We start from the raw sequence: 21,736 nt of genomic DNA on the forward strand, positions 1-21,736 counted from the left end.
TGTAAAAACCCTAGCGACTGGATGTCTCCTATATAAACATCCAGACTAGATCATAAAGGGACAAGAAAAAATCTTACTTGCTATCGACTCCTTGAATTCTCTCTACTCCGCCGCCTAGCCAACTTGGCTTATCTCCGCCTCCTATATTCCATTGTCACAACACACTGTCACCGTTTTCACCCTCCGACGTCGCTTACAGCCTGGAATAACCGCATACTCCAGCCTGTCTTTCTCTCTTATTTCAATTTGCTTATCATTCTATTTTGCTATTCCGCTACTGACTTGAGCGTCGGAGGCTCTACGGTCGACACCCCCACCCGGTGCTCAGCCTAGGGCTCTTACATGTTCTTGTGTTGACAGGTTGCTAGTGCCCAATCTATCCGGACGTGCAAACGTCAACTTCAATTGTAGATTTTAGCCTCTACAGTAATTTGCTTAAAATGAAATTAACTTAAATAATTTGTTTTATTATCTATAAATTTAGTAATTATTGTATGATGTTCATTGAATTTAATATTATACTCAGTGAGGTGATAATATTATTATCATACACTATTTCAAATTAAATATTATTATTTAAACTAATAGAAATTAATTTTTGTTATAGACTAATCTAACTCATAAATGATGATATTTTGATATTTTTATGTAATTTAAATGTTTAAAAATAATAAAATATATTATGACCCATGTATCGCACGGAAGAACGTACTAGTATTGACCGGGTCCTCACTTAAGTGAAGTGACCCGGGTTCGATCCCTCTTGGGAGCGAATTGGAGATTGGAGATATAAGGTGGATTTGGTGAATGGAGAGATAAGGTGGTTCTTGGAGTGGATGGGGAACTAATTACTAACATCTAACATGACTTTGCCCGATCAAAAAAAAAAAAAGTATTGATTATACATCAGATATATTAACAGCATAATATTATTAACATAGCATTATATATATCATAATTTTATTTAAATATTTTAACATATTTCTAAAAATGGAATGAAAAATATACATTTTAATTAAAATAAATTATTATTTAAAAAAAATTATCCACTTATGATGATTTTTAAAGCAAATTCTATGATATTAAAATTATAGAATAAAAATGTATAAAGGGTTTGAAAGTCTTTTTATGTTGAAAATTAAATATTTATTGTATTCAATCATATTTTTAAGAGATGAGAAGTGTAGATTTATTAAAACAATAAATTGAGCATATTTTTGAGAGACTAGGAGAGTAGGTTTATTATATAAATATTGATCCAAAATTTTTACGGAAAAGGTGAACGGACGGCCATTAAATGGAGCAGTGCACCGGAAGTATGCAATCCGCCACCGCGAGTGAATCGGGAAGGGAAAGATCTTTTGAGCGATGACGTGGCAATAAAGCAAACAAAATCGGTTTGGCTGTCACGTGGAAGTTCCCCGCTCTATGGTCACTCAACTCCTCCATACCCAAATCTCCAATCTCTATGCTCTTCTCGAGATTTACCGCACTTCATTTGGATTTGCGTGTCAATTGCTCGAAATGTGTTCTCTGCAGCTCTCCAATTGCAGAGCCTTCGAGCACTCGGAATTCCGGAGGGAGCTGAGGCGCAGCAGTGCCGCCGTGATTCGCTCCTCGTTCTGGGGAGGACCTTTGGATTTGAGCGATGCGGAGGCGCGGGGGAGTAGGACGCGGCGCTTGCTGGCGCGGAGGACTTCTAGGATTTTTGCCGAGATTAAGATGAATCCGAACGAGTACATGGTGACGCTGGAGAAGCCGCTCGGCATCCGCTTCGCTCTCTCGGTTGACGGAAAAGTGTTCGTGCTTGCGCTCCAGAAAGGGGTAATGATTTTGCAATTTTTTTTAAAATTAATTTGTGGTCGATCGTGCCGGAATTCTCTATTGATCTGTTTTTAGATGGCTGATTTTTTTCAGTACAATGAGATCGTGGAAGTGAATTTTTTTTGTGAAGGATTTTCATGTTGGTGAGTAATTTGAACTAGTGTTGATGCAGGGTAATGCTGAGAAGTTGGGATTGATTATGGTGGGCGATACTCTGAAAAAGGCAGGTCAATCTTCAGACGGGAAGCTTGTTGAGATCAAGGACTTCAGTGATACAGAGTAAGAATGTCCAATCTTTGCTATGAAATTATGATATTGCTGTGGACATCTAGAATGCCAGTGTATCTTTTCGTTGTTGCTTTCAAAAAAATTATTGTTAATGTAATAATTCATCCTAAGCTTCCATTTGAGCTCATTCGACATGACTGTGTGTAGGACTCTTAGAAAGGAGAAATCGGGTGCTTATAGCCTTGTTCTTGAGAGACCGTTTGCTCCTTTTCCAACCCATCAGCTCTTTCCTATGGATGATATTGATATCATGTTTAATCGAGGACGTGTTCCCATTGCCACTTGGAACAAAAGTATAGGGGCATCAAATTTGCAGGAATCAAGTGAGAGTAGTGGGAACTCTGGATTTGCAGTATTTTGCCCCAAGTTTTTAAGTTCCAAAGGCTGGAAGTGTTTAAATGATCAAAACAGGAATGGTCTGCCCCAAGTGTCTAGGAATGGCGCTGCTCTACCATGTAGTCCTCTAATAGCCATTTTTACTGATGTGGTGTCTGAAAATGCTGAATGGGGGCACGGAAACTTCCCATTGGAAGAGTACGCGAATGCATTAGAGCGTTCGAAGGAGGAGCTCTATTATAACCATTCTCTCGGTATGCACTATAGTAAGGTGTGCTCTTGAGCTATTGACGCATCATCCTTGGATTGATCAAGTATGACATTATATAGTGTCTTACTATATAGAAGTTTTGCTGTTAGCTACTGAAGTTCTTCAAAGAGGGCAATATTTTTATGTGCATGTTCTTACTCATAACAATGTTCTTTTCCCAACTAAAAAGAGCGAACATTCTTTTCTTGTTGCACCAAAATGTATTGCCATGATCCGCTGTATACCTGCATCTCTTAGTGAATTGGGACTTGTAGCTTCCGTCTATGTTTTATTATTATAAGTTATAACCTCTTAGAATTTGTGTATTCCGTGACAATTCTTTAGCTAAATCAGGGTTCTTGAAGTCCATGGGCTCAAACATTGAACTCCATTCTGTTCGTGCAGATCACCGAACAAATTTATGTTGGATCATGCATTCAAACAAAAGAGGATGTACAGACATTATCTACCACTGTGGTAAGTTCTCATGCCTTCATCTTATTTGGTAGCGCTTGCTTTTGCAACTTTTCTGTTCTTTGCTTTCTCATCAGACTTGTATATTACAGATGCTGTCCAAATACTTTTCTTGTTCATGTTTTATTGACCACCTAAAATAGTCTCTAATGCCTGCCACAGGGAGTCACTGCTGTGCTGAATTTCCAGAGCATGGCTGAAGCTGCGAACTGGGGACTTGATTCGAATTCAATTAACGAGTCATGCCAAAACTCTAATATCCTAATGGTTAACTATCCAATAAGGTAATGGCACTCTCACTTTCTAAGGGAAGTGTAATCGATTGATGCTGTCTTTCCCCTATTGCTGCTTGAAAGTTGATTCCAAATTGTCGGCCTTATTTAAAATAGCAAGTAACCAATAAATAAAAAGTGTGAGAGATTATTATATTTTGTTTTCGTTTCAGAGATATAGGAGCTAACTGGTACAAAATGTTTTATCCGTGTTGCTGTAACTTTTTCCAACAATATTTTAACTACTGTTTTCAAATTTTCAGAGATGCAGATTCTTTTGATATGAGAAAGAAATTGCCGTTCTGTGTGGGTGTGCTTCTACGTTTGCTCAAGAAAAATCATCGTGTTTATGTCACTTGCACAACTGGATTCGACCGATCACCTGCTTGTGTGATTGCATATCTTCACTGGATGACTGATACTTCCCTTCACGCAGCCTATGATTTTGTTACTGGATTACATTCATGCAAGCCTGATAGGTATTTACCTTGTGATAATCAATCTTGTTATGTATGCTTTGTCCTAATGAGGAGCACAATGTGGAAATCTAGTGTGTTCAATTTTTGTGTTGATAGGTGCTCTACTAGTTAAGATGTTAAGCAAAGCAAATGGTGATTTTTCATTCTGTAGTTAATTTTAACTCCATAATTTTAATTGAATAAAGATGGTTTGATGCAGGCCGGCAATTGCCTGGGCAACGTGGGATCTCATAGCCATGGTTGAAAATGGCACACATGAAGGACCTGCAACACATGCAGTGACATTTGTGTGGAACGGACATGAGGTGAGTAGATTAGTGCTATTTAACAAACTGATGAGAATAAACGTGTGGTCAACGTGCAACTGACCAATAAATCATAAATATGATTGCATTAAGTCAGTATGAATCTCATTCTCATTGTCGGATTGTCCTATAATTGTCCTTTTCTTTTTCAGGGGGAAGAAGTACATCTGGTGGGAGATTTCACTGGAAACTGGAAAGAACCAATCAAGGCAGTCCATAAAGGTGGCCCGAGACATGAAGTTGAAATTAGACTTCCTCAGGGGAAGTAAGTTTAGCTAATTCTGTTTTTTCAAAATCCTAACTAAAGGTCTTCGAGCTGCTTGTTAATGAGCTTTTAGATATTGATATTTGCACTTTGCTTGCTGCAAACATCAAACACACACATGCGAAGTCACATATTTGTCTTTGACAAGTACTGAGCTCTATTCTAGCTCCAACGTCTTAAAGCGGCAAATATAAATTTACTAATTCTGTCGTAAAACAACTGTATATAGAGATATATCTCAGCATGCATAGCTCTGGAACGTCGCTCATGGCAATTCCTGCTGGTCAGTGCTTACAAGGCCTTGGGCTTCCATTGTGTTTATGTCTCAAAACTCCCGATTCACTGGCTTTCTTTTCTTGTAAATGTAGTGTCCGTCGGAGTCAGTATATATTTTCTAGAATGACTGCATGAAATTGGTTGGAGCGAACTTCTGCAATCTTGAAACGTATTTAATTGTGGCAGGTACTACTACAAATTCATAACTAACGGGGACTGGAGACACTCAACGTCTTCACCTACCGAAAGGGATCAGAGTGGGAATCTTAACAATGTGATTGTAGTTGGTGACACTGCCAGCGTGAAACCTACCATTCAATCACAAGAGAAGGTACGATATACTCAAAACGACAATAAAAAGAATGGAAATTCTAAATCACAAAATGCATAATGAAAAGTTTATCAGAAATCTAAAAGTTCTGACCTCTTGGTTGTTGCTTAATTAGTATCTAGTTTGTAACTATATAGAATAACAATTGTTTCACATCTTTCATTCATTTAAGTACTGATGGTTCTCGGACTCCCTATGCATTAGGACGCAAACATTATGAAGGTCATAGAGAGGCCATTGACTGAAAACGAGCGCTTTATGTTGGCAAAAGCAGCTCGATGTGTGGCTTTCGGTGTTTGTCCTATAAGGCTGGCCCCAAAATGAAGGCTGGAACGGCCGATTCATAATACCTGAAAACATCCTTCTACTGGAAGACTGAGGAAAAGATCGCGGTGGCTCACATATTCTTCGAAAATGTGTTTGTGAGTAAATCAGCTGACACCTTCATACTTGATCAGTTGATTGATGCATGTTATTTAGGTTTTAGATTTCCACGAAGTTCATTTCTCAGTAGCAAATGAGCTGCTCCTTATTTAATGTACTATAGCAATAAAGTCATATAGAAAGAAAGTCATATTTGATATGTACAAAGAAGTAGTGTTCCTTCTCTTTAATGTTGCAGTGCCAATTCTGATATTTATATTAAAGAAATTGTTCTTTTTTTTTTCTTTTTCATCTTTACATAGCTCATGTGATGCATGAATCATGATTATTTGGGAGTGATCAATTTGAATACAATTTATTCCTTGAATTAAAGCATCCAAATTTTCTTTTAACTTTAACCACCATAAACATTTGTCCCTTCGAATAGGATAATTGTGTGGATTGGATTGAGTAGTGAACAAGAATTGCGTTCGATAATTAAGAAATAATCTTGATTTGGAATCAAAGACAGATAAAGAAAATGGCTTGTCCTGTCACCTGTGACGTGAAAGAAATTTGAAAATTAACCATGTTTGATAGTTTAGGAGGAATAAGCAAAGATAAATAAAATTCAAGATAAGTACTATAGACAAAGTAAGTGTAATAATGTATTTAGGTGTTTGATAGATCAAGATTAAAATATAGATAACATTAATTAATTATTTGATAGTTTAGATTAAAATTTAGACTAAATAATAAAATTACTATTTTAACCTTGTATTAATTAATTGTTTAATTTAAATTAATTTTTTTTAAAAAAAATCTAATATACAAGTACAGGCTGTACAGCCATCGTCCATTAATTCCTATCTTCTCCCAATCCTCCTCCCTCCCCCGACCGCCCCCTCCGGCCAGCCTCCCCCAGCGCCGGCGTCCATCCCCAACCACAGCGTTGTCTTCGCCCATCCTTCCCCAGCAAAGATCCAGAGTTTAGGCTCTATTTCTAGGTGCGCGATAGCAACCTTGCCCACCTCCTCGAGAAATAGTTAAAGGTATGTTATAGGTGCTATACTTTTTTGAAATATATTCATGAATGGGTCGTTTTTTTTTAAATTTGATCTTGTGACGTAGGCTGATTATAGTTGATTTTGAATATTGATTGCCTTTTGTTTGTAAGAAATTGTGAATTTTATTATATATAAATATTAGAGTGGATTTTGAAAATAGCCACTTTGAAATAGTAAACTTAAAATTTGGCCACTAAAATAAAAACATAAAAAATGGCCACACTTACCATTTTACCCTTTAAACACAACCCCTTTAAAAAATCCCGCATTTCACAACCAGTGGAATTCACAACCAAAATTTTTTGGTTGTGAATTCACAACCAAAATTTAATTCACAACCAGAATTTTTTGGTTGTGAATTCACAACCAGTCGAATTCACAACTAGAATTTAATTTACAATCAGATTTTTTTGGTTGTGAATTCACAACCAGTCAAATTCACAATCAAAAATTTAAGTTACAACCAGAATTTTTTGCTTGTGAATTCACAACCAATCGAATTCACAACCATAATTTATTTTGGTTGTGAATCCAAGTAATTGTGAATTTGAGTTTTTAAAGTTTGAATTCACAACTAAAACTATAATTTATTTTGGCTGTAAATTTAAGTTTTAGTTGTGAATTAAAGAATATTAAATTGTGAATTCATCGAGCTGGTTGTGAATTCAAAAATATTAAGTTGTGAATTCAAGAATATTAAGTTGTGAATTCATAGATCTGGTTGTGAATTTAAGAACACTAAGTTGTGAATTCATAGATCTGGTTGTGAATTCATAAATCTGATTGATAGTACTCAACTTCAAATATTTAATTAAATCTACAATAATTTTCTCCGTCAATTTTTTTTAATTGTTGCAAAGATCAAAGTTTGGTTTTTGCCACACTCCATTCCGGATCCCCTCCACAAGCTAACAAAGGATTAGCTAGCATAATGTTGCGGAAGAGATCGATGATGCTCTCCTCTCTAAGAAAAAACAAATTCTTCTAACCTTTCCATCACTTTCCAACCTTAAAACCAAACATTTCCATTCGCTACTAGCAATCAACATTTCATATACAAAAAAGAAAACAGAGGAGGAAGAAGAAAGTCATCATCAAGATCAAATTAAGACATCACCAGCACACATATTGTAAGGCTTCATAAATTTGGAAGCGATGGCAGCGAATCGAGACGAAGCAGCATCTGGGCGCGCGGTGGCCCCACAGCAGCGTGCGCGGCGGCGGAGGGCGTCGAGATGATCGATGTCATCGGCGAAGTCCACGCCTTCTTCCTCGAAGAGAGCAGCACCGTCTTCGTCGTCGTTGCGTCGTCCGTCAGCCACCGCCATCTTCGCAATCGAGTTTGACACCGTCCAGTGCGAGATCTGCAGCAAAGGCTTCTAGCGCGCGACCAGAGATCCACTGCCACTGTGCGTCGCGGTGGTGGTGGCTGTGCGGCGCTGTCGATGCGATTGCCGGAGATTGAGTGGCGGTGGATGGGTGGCGAGAGGGAGAGGGAGAGCCGGAGAGGGAAGTGGGGTAGAGAGAGAGAGAGAGAGAGGATTGAATTGTGAATTGTGACCGGCCATTTTTTAAAAATTTAAAGTAAGGGGTAATTTTGTACTTTTACACAAAAACTGGCTAAATTTTAATGTTTTTATTTCATAGGCCAAATTTTAATTTTACTATATGAAAGTGGTCATATCTATATATTAGCTCTAAATATTATATGTGTTGTTACAGATTGCGCCATCGTGAAAAAAAAAAAAATTAATCAGCTGGTCCTACACTACTAGATTCTTATCGCCAATTAATAATTATAGTTTGAAATTAAGGACTAATTGAGGACAAGATTAGGGGTGAGCAGAAACCGAACCGACACTGAAAACCGAACTGAACCGAACTGGATTGGTGCGGTTCGGTTCCAATTCTATTGGTTCGATTTTCGGTTCGATTTTGAAAAGTAAAAACCGAAAGTTTTCGGTTTGGTGTCGGTTTTAAACCGAACCGAACCGATACATATTAATATTTTATTATATATAATTATTTTTCTATTTTTTTAACCTAAAACTAAAACCCTAATTCACAATTATAATATATAATTATTTATCATGTTTATGTTGTGGGGATTTGACATTTGAAATTTGTGTATTTTACATTATTTTACAATTTTTAATTGGTATTTTTGAAAAAAATAAAATAAAAAATTGCATTTTTCGGTTCGGTGAACCGAATCGAAACCGATGGTTTTATCGATTCGGTTCCAGACCCCCAATTGGTGCGGTTCGGTTTCAATTTTAACCATCGGTTCGGTTTTTGGTTTTAAATTTTTGGTTCGGTTTTGCATCGAACCGAATGGGCCACCAACCCCCCAAACTTAAACCATTGTCCGTCCTCGGACAAAAACAAAGATGAACCACAGATGAATCGACAAGAGTGCAGAGAAAAGTGGATAACCTTGTGGCTTCAGATTTATCAACAAAAACAACAGCATGCATTTGTGTCTCCTATCATCAAGACATGACACTCATGACAAACTTCAAACTATGGTCTCAATGACTCGCAATCCTCACCAAAAAGATAAAGAATATACGAACTCTCAACTCTCGAGTGTATCAATCAAAAGGACGTGTATACGCTCAGTTCAAGCTAAACATGTACTCATCCATAAGCTTGTCAATCGTCTCACCTCTCCACCACTAAATGTGTGCTCCTATAGCCAAGATCAAAAAGGTCTTTATTGAAGGTTGTAATGTAGGCTCTTTGGTAAGGTAGGATATGTTTGGCTAAGTGACTCAAAGATGCAAATCAAAGTGACATCATCACCAACCTTATAGCATTCTTGCTCAATTTCATCCTCCACCTTTCACAAAACCAAATTTTTCAATATATAATTCACCACAACACAACAATTATCTCCCATGACACTATGACCTTCTAATGTATCCTATGTACCCATTTTTTCAATTTTCTCACTATTTTTTTTTCTTTTCTTTTTTTTCTTTTTTTCTCTTTTTTTTTTTATAGGATACTAGGATTTTTTCAATCAAAGACAAAGTTCATAAACCATGATCACACACCTCCACAAACCAACATTCCCATAGCAACAAACTCCAAGTTCCCACCCACGGCTAAACCAAATAAAATGGATAATAAAAGCTCAAAGGGGCGAAACTAGGATCATATAGAGTAAAAGGACAATTATGGGATATATGGGCTAGCAAAGATGGCCTTCTATCATCTCTCAGTTATTAAGCACACTATGTGACCTCGAGGGAGAAACCAAGACAAGTTCTAGCGAGAAACAATCATGCTTGAACAATCACTCAGGAAACAGAAATAAGACTGTGGAAAATAGTGACAGTCAAGGCTCAAATCTCACAGCTTATTTCATTGATTGCGAACACATTAAAGACCATGCTTATCATTTATCAATCATGCTCAATCTCAACAATGTCAACACAAACACATGCAGTTTTACCATTTTAAAACAGAAATCATCATAGGCCAGTCATCCAACTAAACCATGCACATCTCATATTTTCACCAAGGTATCAACACAGAGCGACAAACAAAAACAAGACTGACAACTTCTCAACAAAGCAAACAAGACTCAAAACGATAAAGACAAACTAAAAAGAAACAAAGCAGTAAAGATAGAGTGCCCACACAGCCACATCCCCCCAAACTTATTCTCCACAAGGAAGAATAAGTTTGAAAAGGAAGTGTAGGGCACGGAGTCGAACTCACTGGGGTTCACGGGGCTGGCGGGTCCTGAGGATCCTGCGGCGGTCCTGGGAAGGCTCGCTGCCAATCATTCATCGACCTCATATACGCCGCATGTTGGCGCATATACTCCTCATGTTGCCGTAGGCGGGCAGCGCGCTCGGCTTCAAATTGGGCATCAAAGTAGCCCTGTTGCTGCCTCTGGAATGCAGCGAATTGAGTGTCCACGTGGCCGTACATGTTGGTTTGCAGGTTTTGGAACCCTGCATCCATGTGGCCGTACATGTGTTGCTGCATCGTGGCAAAGCCGGCATCCATGTGGCCGTATAGCCGCTGCTCCATGGCAGGAAAATCATATCCAACGGGCGGCGGCGGAGGTGCATGATGGTGGGGAAAGTAGGATGAAGTCCCCGCCTCCGACTCTTGGGGCACGTCGCCCCCTGCTTCATAAGCTGCTTTCTCCTCTGCAGCTTCATCTCTTGCCGCTGCCCGTCCTGCCTGTGATGCCGGTGCGCGTTGGCGTATGAGGTTGAGGTGCTCCGGGGTGTTCAGCAGCCAGTTCGAATGATCTGCCACATCCAACACGGTGGTCAAGTGTGGGTTTGGCAATGGAAAGTATAGCTTTGGCTTCAAGACCCAATACAAGTTCCGGCCACCCGCGACGTGTCCCGTTGCTTTGAGCACTTTCAAATCCACCAATATGTCTTCAGAAACCGCGGTCTCCGTGATCTCAAGTTCTAAGTCGAGAGCAAGGGCGGTGACAAATCCTCCAATGCCAATGGAGGCGGTCGGGGAGGTGAGCTGACTGTGAAATTGATCTAGCAACCGAGGGGCTAAATCAATCTTGTCACCTGTGAGCATACAATTTAAATGGAGCAATTCATCAGAACGTAGGTTGCCCACATTTTCCCGAGCGAAGTAATTGTAGGCCATCACCCGCTGTAGGTATCTGAAGACCGGGTTTCTCAATGATTTGGCCTTTGCACGGCCAGTGACAAAGTGCTTCGAGTCCTCAAGAGTTAAATCAGCCATGGCGGCCCATAACGTCTGCGGTTGAAAACCGGCAACACCATATATCCCGCTCCGCGGACTTTCAAGAATGTCATTGAAATTGTTACAGGTCAGCTCGTAGTCCTTGTTGAGTAGGCGGAATTGGCACTTCGTGGGAATGGTTCGATCATATTTGATCTTCAAAGTTGACAGGAACTCGATCGTGAGAATCCGATAAGTGCGCCAATTCCCTGTGAAAACCTGTCGAAGTCCTGCGCGATCGACCATAGCCCAAACATCATCCTGGATGCCCAACTTCTCCACAGTGGTTGGACAGATGTACTTTGTGGGCTTGACCGGGATGTGGATGAGCTTCTCCCAGTTCTTCAGTGAAGCATCATCAGGGAGTTCCACACCGAAGTGGGCCGGTGAGAACTCCGAAACCGGCGGCGCCGCACGATTGGTTCTGGATGACGACCCAGTAACCTTGCCCTTTCCCTTGGCGGCCCGGGATGCTTTCCCTTTTGGTGGCATGCTGGGGATACTGCAAAACCCAAACATGCTGCATTATAAACTATCCCCCAAACTTAAATTACACACACAAGAAGAATAAAATCAAGGCACATCAAGCCACCACCCAACACACCAAAACAATTCAAAGGCCAAACTCATGCGTTGCTTATGCTTAAAATATGTAGCATGTGATTAAGAACATAAGCTAGAACAATATAGAGCATAGGAAGAAGGCCAAAGAACATCATCCCCCACATCATAGCATATGAACCAAATCCACACCAAGAGCTCAAATTGACCAACAATTAAGTTTACCCATGATAAATAAGACATTCCTAAGCATGAATTCGTCCAAATATAAGCATAGAATCAAGAGAAATCAAGAGCAAACAAGAAATCCCCAATTAAAGCCCTAGTTTGAAACTAAGAAAATAAATCATGGAATAAAGCAAAACAATCGGTCAAAAGCTAGTAAATCATGCCAAGAATTGAAAAACATAAGTAATTTGGGCAAGAAAAACATACCTCGGATGGATTGGATGGAAGAAAGTAAGAGAAAAATATGAATTGGGGTGTTAGTGTGTGAAAATTGGGTGTTGTGTGTGTAAAAATCATGTAAAGAGAGGGAAATAGGGTAAAAACCGGTTCTGGACGGGTCTTAGCGCGGGTCGCTGTCGGATTCGGGTCGCGCGGGCGCGTCGCGCGGCCGCATGGCTGGACCGCGCGAGCTCGCGCGGCCACCTCGCGCGGCCGCGCCCCCGGACCGCGTGATCTCCCCAGAGTTCCTGTCCTCCTCGCGCGGGCTTGTCGCGCGGGCCGCGCCCCCGGACCGCGCGAGCTCGCGCGGCCACCTCGCGCGGCAGCGCCCCTGGACCGCATGACACTTCCAGAAAGTCTGCCGTCCTCGCGCGGGCTGCTCGCGCGGCCGCATGCCTGGGCCGCGCGGTCTGGGCGTCCAACTCCTCGAAAAACATGTTTTTTTTTTTAATAAACCTGCAAAAACGCAGCAAGCAACACAAACGAACAAAAAACGAAAAGAAACTAACGTACTAAAACAAAAGAAAAACTCACAAACTTTGGGTTGCCTCCCAATAAGCGCTATTTTAACGTCGATAGCTCGACGCTTCATGACTCAATAATCACGAAGATCAATGACGTCCACCGTGTGGACTTGATCCGGGCTATAGTAAGCCTTCACTCGCTGCCCATTCACTCGAAACGGCTCATCTCCTTCTTTTCTCAACTCGATCGTTCCATTAGGAAAAACTTGGGAGATGGTGAACGGTCCCGACCACTTCGACTTCAATTTTCCCGGAAACAGACGAAGACGGGAATTGAATAGAATGACTTGATCTCCTGCGGCAAACTCTCGCTTGAGGATCATCTTGTCATGAAACCTCTTCGTCCTCTCCTTATAAATGCTAGAGTTTTCAAATGCTTGATCACGAAACTCTTCCAAAGCACTCAAGTGAAGCATCCTCTCTTTTCCAGCCGAATGAAAGTCCAAATTCAACTTCTTCACCGCCCAAAAAGCTTTGTGGGCAAATTCCACCGGCAAGTGACACGACTTTCCAAACACCAATTGATATGGAGACATACCTAAAGGAGTTTTGTATGCCGTGCGATACGCCCAAAGAGCGTCATCTAGCAATATCGCCCAATCTTTGCGACCTCCATTCACAGTCTTTTCCAGAACTTGCTTAATCTCACGGTTGGCTAGCTCGGTTTGTCCATTCGCTTGAGGATGATACGCCGTAGTGACACGATGCTTTACTCCGTTCCTCTTCAATAAGCTCTCCAACCATCGATTGCAGAAATGTGATCCCCCATCACTTACTAAAGCTCGCGGCGCTCCATATCTTGACAAGATGTATTTCTGCAGAAATTTCATCACCACCTTTGAATCATTCTTGGCGGTGGAAATGGCCTCGACCCATCTCGACACATACTCAACGGCCAAAAGGATGTATTGGTTCCCATAGGATGAAGGGAACGAACCCATAAAGTCGATCCCCCACACGTCGAATAACTCAACCTCCACCACGCTAGTCAAAGGCATCTCATGCCTCTTAGAAATACCACCCATACATTGGCAACAATCACAACGAGACACGAAAGCGTGGGTATCCTTAAAGATGGAGGGCCAATAGAAACCACTTTGTAGGACTTTGAAGGCGGTTCTATTGGCTCCAAAATGGCCTCCACTCGGTGATGAATGGCATTGAGTGAGGATCGGTCCCCACTCCTCTTCTGGCACACAACGGCGAATTACCATGTCAGCGCATCGTCGGTAGAGAAAAGGTTTCTCCCACATGTAGAACTTCACATCATGATAGAATTTCTTCTTCTTATAAGTGCTCAAATCCTTGGGTGGAGGATATTTGGCTGCCAGGAAATTCACATAGTCGGCATACCATGGCCTAGGCGAGCTCACTTGGAGAATCTGCTCATCCGGGAATGTCTCCTTGATTGGAACTTGAAGTTCCTCTCCTTCCACCGGATTCTCTAGGCGAGAGAGATGATCGGCAACCACATTTTCACAACCACGACGATCCCGAATCTCTATATCGAACTCTTGCAGCAACAGGATCCACCGAATGAGTCGTGGCTTGGCATCCTTTTTATCAAAGAGAAATCGGATGGCTGCGTGATCAGTGTACACAATTGATTTCGTCCCGATCAAGTATGCGCGGAACTTGTCAAAAGCGTAAACAATTGCTAGCATCTCCTTCTCGGTCACCGTGTAGTTCGCCTGAGCTTTATCCAAAGTCCGGCTGGCATAATAGATGACACGAAAAATCTTGTCCCTTTTCTGACCCAACGCAGCTCCAATAGCAATATCACTAGCATCACACATCAACTCGAATGGCTGCGTCCAATCCGGAACAATCAAAACAGGAGCTGTGACCAAGGCTTTCTTCAAAGTCTCAAATGCAGCTGTGCAAGCATCATCAAAACAGAACTTGACATCTTTCTCCAACAGCTGACTCAACGGCTTAGCAACCTTTGAGAAGTCCTTGATGAAGCGGCGGTAGAATCCGGCATGACCCAAAAAACTGCGCACTGCTCTATCATTGGTTGGTGGCGGGAGCTTCTCTATGGCAACAATCTTGGCTCGATCAACCTCCAAACCTGCAGCTGAAACTTTGTGGCCAAGAACAATACCTTCTCGCACCATAAAATGACACTTTTCCCAATTAAGCACCAAGTTAGTTTCCTCACAACGAGCAAGCACAACAGACAAATTCTCTAGACAATGATCAAAAGAACTACCAAACACAGAGAAATCATCCATGAAAACTTCCATCACACTCTCAATCAAATCATGGAAAATAGCCATCATGCATCTTTGGAACGTAGCAGGAGCATTACACAAACCAAAAGACATGCGACGATAAGCAAAAATCCCATATGGGCAAGTAAAAGCAGTCTTGTCTTGGTCTTCCGGGGCAATCATAATTTGATTGTACCCAGAATAACCATCAAGAAAACAGTAAAATTCATACCCAGCCAGTCTATCAAGCATCTGATCAATAAAGGGAAGGGGAAAATGGTCTTTCCTAGTAGCAGCATTCAACATGCGATAATCAATGCAGACTCTCCAACCAGTAACCACACGTGTAGCAATCATCTCATCAGACTCACCCTTCACAATAGTCATCCCCCCTTTCTTAGACACCACTTGGGTAGGACTTACCCACTCACTATCAGATATAGCATATATAATCCCAGCATCAAGCAGTTTCAACACTTCTTTCCTAACGACTTCTTGCATAATAGGATTCAAGCGCCTTTGAGGTTGCGCTCTAGGCCTAGCATCATCATCAAGCAAAATCCTATGCATGCAGACACTTGGGCTAATCCCTTTCAAATCAGAGATCGACCAACCAATAGCAGACTTATGCTTTCTCAACACACGCAACAAAGAATCCAATTCACACGAAGTAAGATGAGCTGATACAATTACCGGATACGTCTCACCATCACCTAGGAAGGCGTATCTCAAGTGATCCGGCAACGGCTTCAACTCAAGCTTTGGGGCGGTCCCCTTTTCCTCCTCCATCTTTTTCTTCTCCTCCTCGGTGCGCAGCTCCAGAAATCGTCCTCTCCTAGGTGCAATCTCTGCAACACTCTCCAATGCACTACAACACTCAAATAACTCATTAGAAAACAAATGCATATCAAGAGGAAAATCAAAATCAGTAGAGAAAAAGAAATGAGAGATGCAAGCCTCAAGAGGGTCGCCGAGACCCTTCCATGAAGATGGTGTGTCGCAGGAATCAACTAGGCTCAGCAACTTGCACTCCTCCATGTCAATGTCTTCCTTCTCATCATAGAACTTCAAAGCTCGATATATGGAGAAGGTATGGCTCTCATCATTGACTCTCAAAGTGAGCTCCCCATTAGCCACATCTATCAAGGCTCTTCCTGTGGCCAAGAACGGTCTCCCTAGGATCAACGGGATGGTCTTGTCCTCCTCAAAATCCAGCACCACAAAGTCAGCTGGGAATATGAACTCATTGACCTTCACCAACACGTCTTCCACTATCCCCCGTGGATACGTCACCGACCTATCTGCCATCTGCAACGCGATCGACGTCGGCTTCATCTCTCCAATAGCCAACCGCTGGAAAATAGATAAGGGCATGAGATTAATGCTTGCCCCCAAATCGCAAAGCGCCTTCCCAAACTGCTGGCCTCCAATGATGCAGGAAATAGTGAAGCTGCCAGGATCTTTAAGCTTGGCTGGGAGCTTCTTCTGCAAGATCGCACTGCACTCCTCATTGAGATTCACCGTCTCAAACTCTCCCAGCCGCTTCTTTCTCGAGATGATGTCCTTCAAGAATTTTGCATATTGTGGCATCTCCTGCAACGCCTCCACCAATGGAAGATTGATGTGCAACTTCTTGAAGATCTCCAAAAACTTGGAGAACTGCTGTTTCACCTTCTCCTTCTGATGTCGCTGAGGGAACGGCAAAGTCACTGTTGCTGGCGAAGTAGTCTTCTGCTTTTCATTCTTCTTTTTGCCAGAAACCTCAACGGTGACCTCCTCAGCTTCTTTCTCATCAACCGGCGACACGATCTCGTCCTCAGGCATCTTGGGTCCCTCATAAGTAGTCCCACTCCTCAAATTGATTGCCTTGCAATGCTCCTTGAGATTAACAGTTGTATTGCTCGAAAACTGACCCTGTTGGTGTAGATTTGTAAACGCATTGGCCAGTTGACCCAATTGGGTCTCGAACATCTTCATCTGGGTTCCCACAGCTGCAGCATTGGACTCCAACTTTTCCATCCTCTCGTCGGACTTGGCCACGAACTTCATTAGCAACTCCTCAAGATTTGGCTTCTTCTCTTCGTTTATCACTCCGTTGGTAACCGAGAAGCCTGGTGGAGGTTGAATTGCATTGTTGGGATTCCCATATGACAAATTCGGGTGTGAGCGGCCTCCTTGCTGATATTGTTGTCCTCTATTGTAGCCACTCTGCTGTCCACGCTGGAAATTCCCGAAGTTCCTCCCATGAATGAAGTTGGCGTCTTTTATGCCTGTCGGATCCTCCACAGCTGGTTCAGGTTTTCCCATAGACATTGCTGAAATTTGTGAGCTCAGCTCTGCCAGCTGAGTCGAGATCACTGCCAAAGGATCTGAGCTAGATGCTGCAGCAACTTTCTTCAGCTGCACCCTCTCGGACGGCCATTGGTAGCTGGTAGCTGCCATACTTTCTATGATCTCCATCGCGTCCGCGCTTCCCTTCTTGAGTATGGAGCCTCCAGCTGCTGTGTCCATGAACATCCTCGTGCGCTCTCCACAAGCATTGTAGAACATGACGACTAGAGTCCCTTCATCAAAGCCATGGGACGGGCACTTCCTCAATTTCTCTTGATATCGTTCCCATGTTTCTGCTAATGATTCACCTTCAAATTGCTGAAACTGAACGATGTCCATCTTCAACTTCAAAGTGAGACCGGGAGGGTGAAACTTTCGCAGAAACAGGTGTGCCAACTCTTCCCATGCTGGATTGGCACCCAATTGCAGAGTATGGTACCATGACTTGGCCTTGTCCCGCAGTGAAAAGGGAAATAGACGAAGGCGAATAATGTCATCTGCTACGCCATTCATCTTTATAGTGCTGCATAACTCCAGAAACTGTCTCAGATGCACATTCGGATCCTCTATGGCACTACCTCCATATTGGTTCTGTTGTACCATGGTAATCAGCCCAGTCCTTAGCTCGAAGTTAGTCGCGTTGACTCTGGGCGGCTCTTAGTACTGGTACAGTGGAGTAAATGCCTCATCAATAGGCGGCTGTTTCTACTCGGCAGCATTTTTCTGAGCATCCAACACCGCCTGCAACTGCTCTCTCAAAGCACGGACTTCTTCCGCAGTAGCCATGTGATCCAATTTGACTTTGGTCGTCTGGCTGTTGTTATGGCGGCACGTAGCTTCAATCTCCGGATCAAAATCTACTAAAGGTAAATTTTTAGATCTTGTGTTCATACACCACCTAAACAATCCACCAGTTTCAAATTAGAACCACAAGAAAGAAGTAAATAACGTAAATAAATAACAGAAATAAAAATCCAGAGTAGTATCAAACAATTAACAGAATAGTACTGATAAAAATCAGTCCCCGGCAACGGCGCCAAAAACTTGTTCGCTATTTTATTTACACGCCGCAAGTGTACGGGTGCAATTGTATATAGTGGCAAACAAGGTCGAATCCACAGGGACTAATGGTTATCAATGCCTACTCTTAATTACTTTACTCTATCTGGAAAACCGGATTTTAAAGGTTTGATTTTGGAAAACAAATTTAAATTGAAATAAAGAAACACTAAAAAGCAATCAAGCTGTGAAAATGCGAAGTAACAGAAGAAAGAGAGTTTCCCAAGGCAAAGGTTTCAACAGATTCTCCTAACTAACACGTTTGATTCAATTAATGAGATAATTCCTAAGGCAATCTCAAAGTTAATTCATACCCACTCCCGTGGCATACAAATCGTTGATTACATGCAAGGCTACCATCCCTGGATCACACTTCTAACATGTAACTCCTAAAAGTTCCTAGGATTAACGCCCTCACAGTTATTAATTCCCTTTAGAATTAGAATAAATGTGTTCTATGTTCTTAGTTCAGGTATTAATTATCATCTCCCGATCTCAAATTAAAACCTATGATAATGCTAAATTGGTGATCAAGCAATAAAGCAAGCAATTATAACAAGAACATAGAAAGGAATATAAATCTCAATTAATTAAATCAATAGTCAGAAATTCGAATCATGTTTACTCCCTAAACCCTGGGAAAAGGGATTTAGCCACACATAGACATATGACTAACAATCACAATCTCAATAAAACTAATAAACATTAAACAATGAAAAACCGTAGAGAAGTCGAGATTCTTCAGTCTTGCTCTTGCTCCGTGTCTCACAGCTCTCAGGAAAAGTCAGAATATGATAAAAGGTGTCTAGGATAATCTAAAAGATGGTATTTATATGCCCTAGGTCGTCTAGCTCGAAAATACTCCAAAAATCGCGTTTTAGGTGAAAAAGCGGAAAAGTTGGGCTGACTCGGCGCCTCGCGCGGGCTGGTCGCGCGGCCGCATGGCTGGGCCGCGCGAGCTCGCGCGGTCTCCTCACGCGGCCGCGCGCCTGGCCCGCGCGGTCTTCCAGCAGGTTCTGCATCCTCGCGCGGCCGTGGCATGCGGCCGCATGCCCGGACCGCGCGACTTCCCGGCGCCCGTCCTCGCGCACGGCCGTGTGTCCTCCGACATACGGACTTCCTGGCGCCCGTTCCTGCTCATCCGATGCCCGATTCTTGCCCCGTTCGTGCCTATGGACTCGTCACTTCGCGTATTCCACTACGCTTCATCCAAAACTCCACAAAATGGGTCCAAAACCTGTAAAAACAACACGAGCACGGACGAGTAGTCTATTCCACACAAATTTAACAAATCAATCCAAAGACTCTCAAGAACTCAATGAAAACGCCCAAAAACTATAAATAAACGCGACAAAGAAGATGAAAAATGCATGTAGAACAATAAAAAATTGCATTTTTCGGTTCGGTGAACCGAATCAAAACCGATGGTTTTATCGGTTCGGTTCAATTTTAACCATCGGTTCGGTTTTTGGTTTTAAATTTTTGGTTCGGTTTTGCATCGAACCGAACCGATGCTCACCCCTAGACAAGATACTTTATTTCAATAGCACTATTTTTGTTTGATTTTTGAACCAAAACACACGACATCAATTATATATATGATATACTTCTTCACCATGCACTACGTCCAAATTACACTATATATATAGTGTGTGTGTATTTATTGGCATGCAGTAGGGTATGTTGATCATTAGCATGCAGTCTTTGAGGGCAAATATTAATTAAGTAATTTGGCATTGTTAGGTACATAGGAAGAGGTTCTTTTGGCGACCTTGAAGGAGTTAGTAGCTGAAGGTTGGAAATTCGACAACGGATTTCGTGCTGGCTACTTGAACAAATTGGAGGAGTCGATGAAAAAAACATTTCCAACAACCGACTTGAAAGGCATGCTGCATATAAACTCCAAAACAACGACTTGGAAGAAGAATTATAACTCATTAACGAACATGTTGAAGATTACTGGCATGGGGTTCAACGTGCATGGCACGCACATGATAGATTGCATGAATGAGCAATGGGATCGAAGGTGAGAAACCATTAGTGTTTGAGGTTTTTAATTTCATTATGCACAAAGTTTGTAATGAGATTTTATTAAATATAGGTGGATGACAATGCGAAGAACATGCGATATAAAAGTTGGCCGTACTTTGATCAATGGAGTGAAATCTTCGGGAAGGACAGGGCCACCAAAGACGTCGCTGAAGATTTAATGGAGGCAGCACGTCAGATGTATCACAACATCGATCTCACCCAACCTCAGGACGCTGATGGTGATTACCATGTCACGCTAGATGATATGAATGAAAATGTACCTCTTGCTGACAGTGTTAGCCAAACCCAGCAAGCCGAGTCTGAAGTACGCCCTCCTAAGAAATTGAGAAAGAAGGGTGGCGGGGGCGACAAGATGTTCGAGTACATGGCCGAAATCAGCCGCGACACGAAAACTTCACTTTACACAATCGCAGGTAGAATGGGCCATGATCAAGATATCTCCAAGGCGAGGAAGGAGGTCTATGCTTAACTGAGTTCAATCAATGGATTGTCCCAAAAAGATAAGTTCGAAATAACCAATATGTTTGCCAAAGAAGTTGAGCTCCTAGATGTGTTCACAAGTCTACCCGAAGATGCGAAGACGAAGTACGTTTACCACCTTCTTGAGGAGAAGAAGATTAAGTACAACGGTGGAAGTAATTTGGAGTGATGGTATTTTTTTTTCATAAGACAATGCATATGGAGTGAACTATGTGAAAGGTGTTTTGTTTTGAACCTGATTTGTTTCAATTTATGCTTCTTTTATGTTTGAATTTATCTAGGATATTTGGTTAGTTGGACTTTTTCGATGCCTTATTTCCAAATGAAGCTCAAGATTATTGCCCATAATGTTAGTGATACTTTAATTTTCATAAGATTAATTGTGATATTTCTGATCTATTTGTGAATCACTCAATTATAAGTAAAACCCCAACCTTTATCTACTGGTATTTTTTTGGGTTAGGAAAACAAAAAAGAGAACAAATTCGAGCTCATAATAAAGTGATCAAAAGAAACGAAAAGAGACAGATCTAAGTGTAAATGCTGGTCTAGGCCAAGACTCCTTAAAGGCCTTAGCATATTTCACCAGCTCAGTCTTTGCAGCACTCTGAGATTCGTCGTTGTACCCTGCTTCCACGTCAAAGCTTCTGAATATACTCATAGAAACATCGTCACTCATCCTTCTACAACTTTCTCCACCAGCATTCTTTTGACCTCGCGAATGCAGGCCGAAAGATTTCCTAGACGAAGTGCATGATGAGGTCGTTGCTGTCTTCATGAGGCCATCACCAGCGTCGTCTAC

At 41.8% G+C, this 21,736-nt stretch overlaps 2 protein-coding genes across 2 annotated transcripts; both read left to right on the forward strand.

Annotated features, from left to right (window-relative positions):
* Positions 1-1,256: 1,256 nt before the first annotated feature.
* Positions 1,257-5,771, forward strand: LOC130989391 (phosphoglucan phosphatase LSF1, chloroplastic-like). The gene is made up of 10 exons (XM_057913370.1): positions 1,257-1,824; positions 1,997-2,103; positions 2,260-2,719; positions 3,104-3,175; positions 3,335-3,456; positions 3,708-3,923; positions 4,123-4,228; positions 4,381-4,493; positions 4,956-5,100; positions 5,305-5,771. The coding sequence occupies exons 1-10, from the start codon at positions 1,429-1,431 to the stop codon at positions 5,422-5,424; spliced, it is 1,857 nt and encodes a 618-aa protein (XP_057769353.1). The 5' UTR covers positions 1,257-1,428; the 3' UTR covers positions 5,425-5,771.
* A 369-nt stretch (positions 5,772-6,140) lies between these two features.
* Positions 6,141-21,258, forward strand: LOC130989450 (uncharacterized). Its single transcript, XM_057913463.1, has 3 exons — positions 6,141-6,515; positions 20,146-20,428; positions 20,504-21,258. The coding sequence occupies exons 2-3, from the start codon at positions 20,417-20,419 to the stop codon at positions 20,921-20,923; spliced, it is 432 nt and encodes a 143-aa protein (XP_057769446.1). The 5' UTR covers positions 6,141-6,515; positions 20,146-20,416; the 3' UTR covers positions 20,924-21,258.
* Positions 21,259-21,736: the final 478 nt, after the last annotated feature.

Source organism: Salvia miltiorrhiza, chromosome 6 (assembly GCF_028751815.1).
Source record: "Salvia miltiorrhiza cultivar Shanhuang (shh) chromosome 6, IMPLAD_Smil_shh, whole genome shotgun sequence".
NCBI lineage: Eukaryota > Viridiplantae > Streptophyta > Magnoliopsida > Lamiales > Lamiaceae > Salvia > Salvia miltiorrhiza.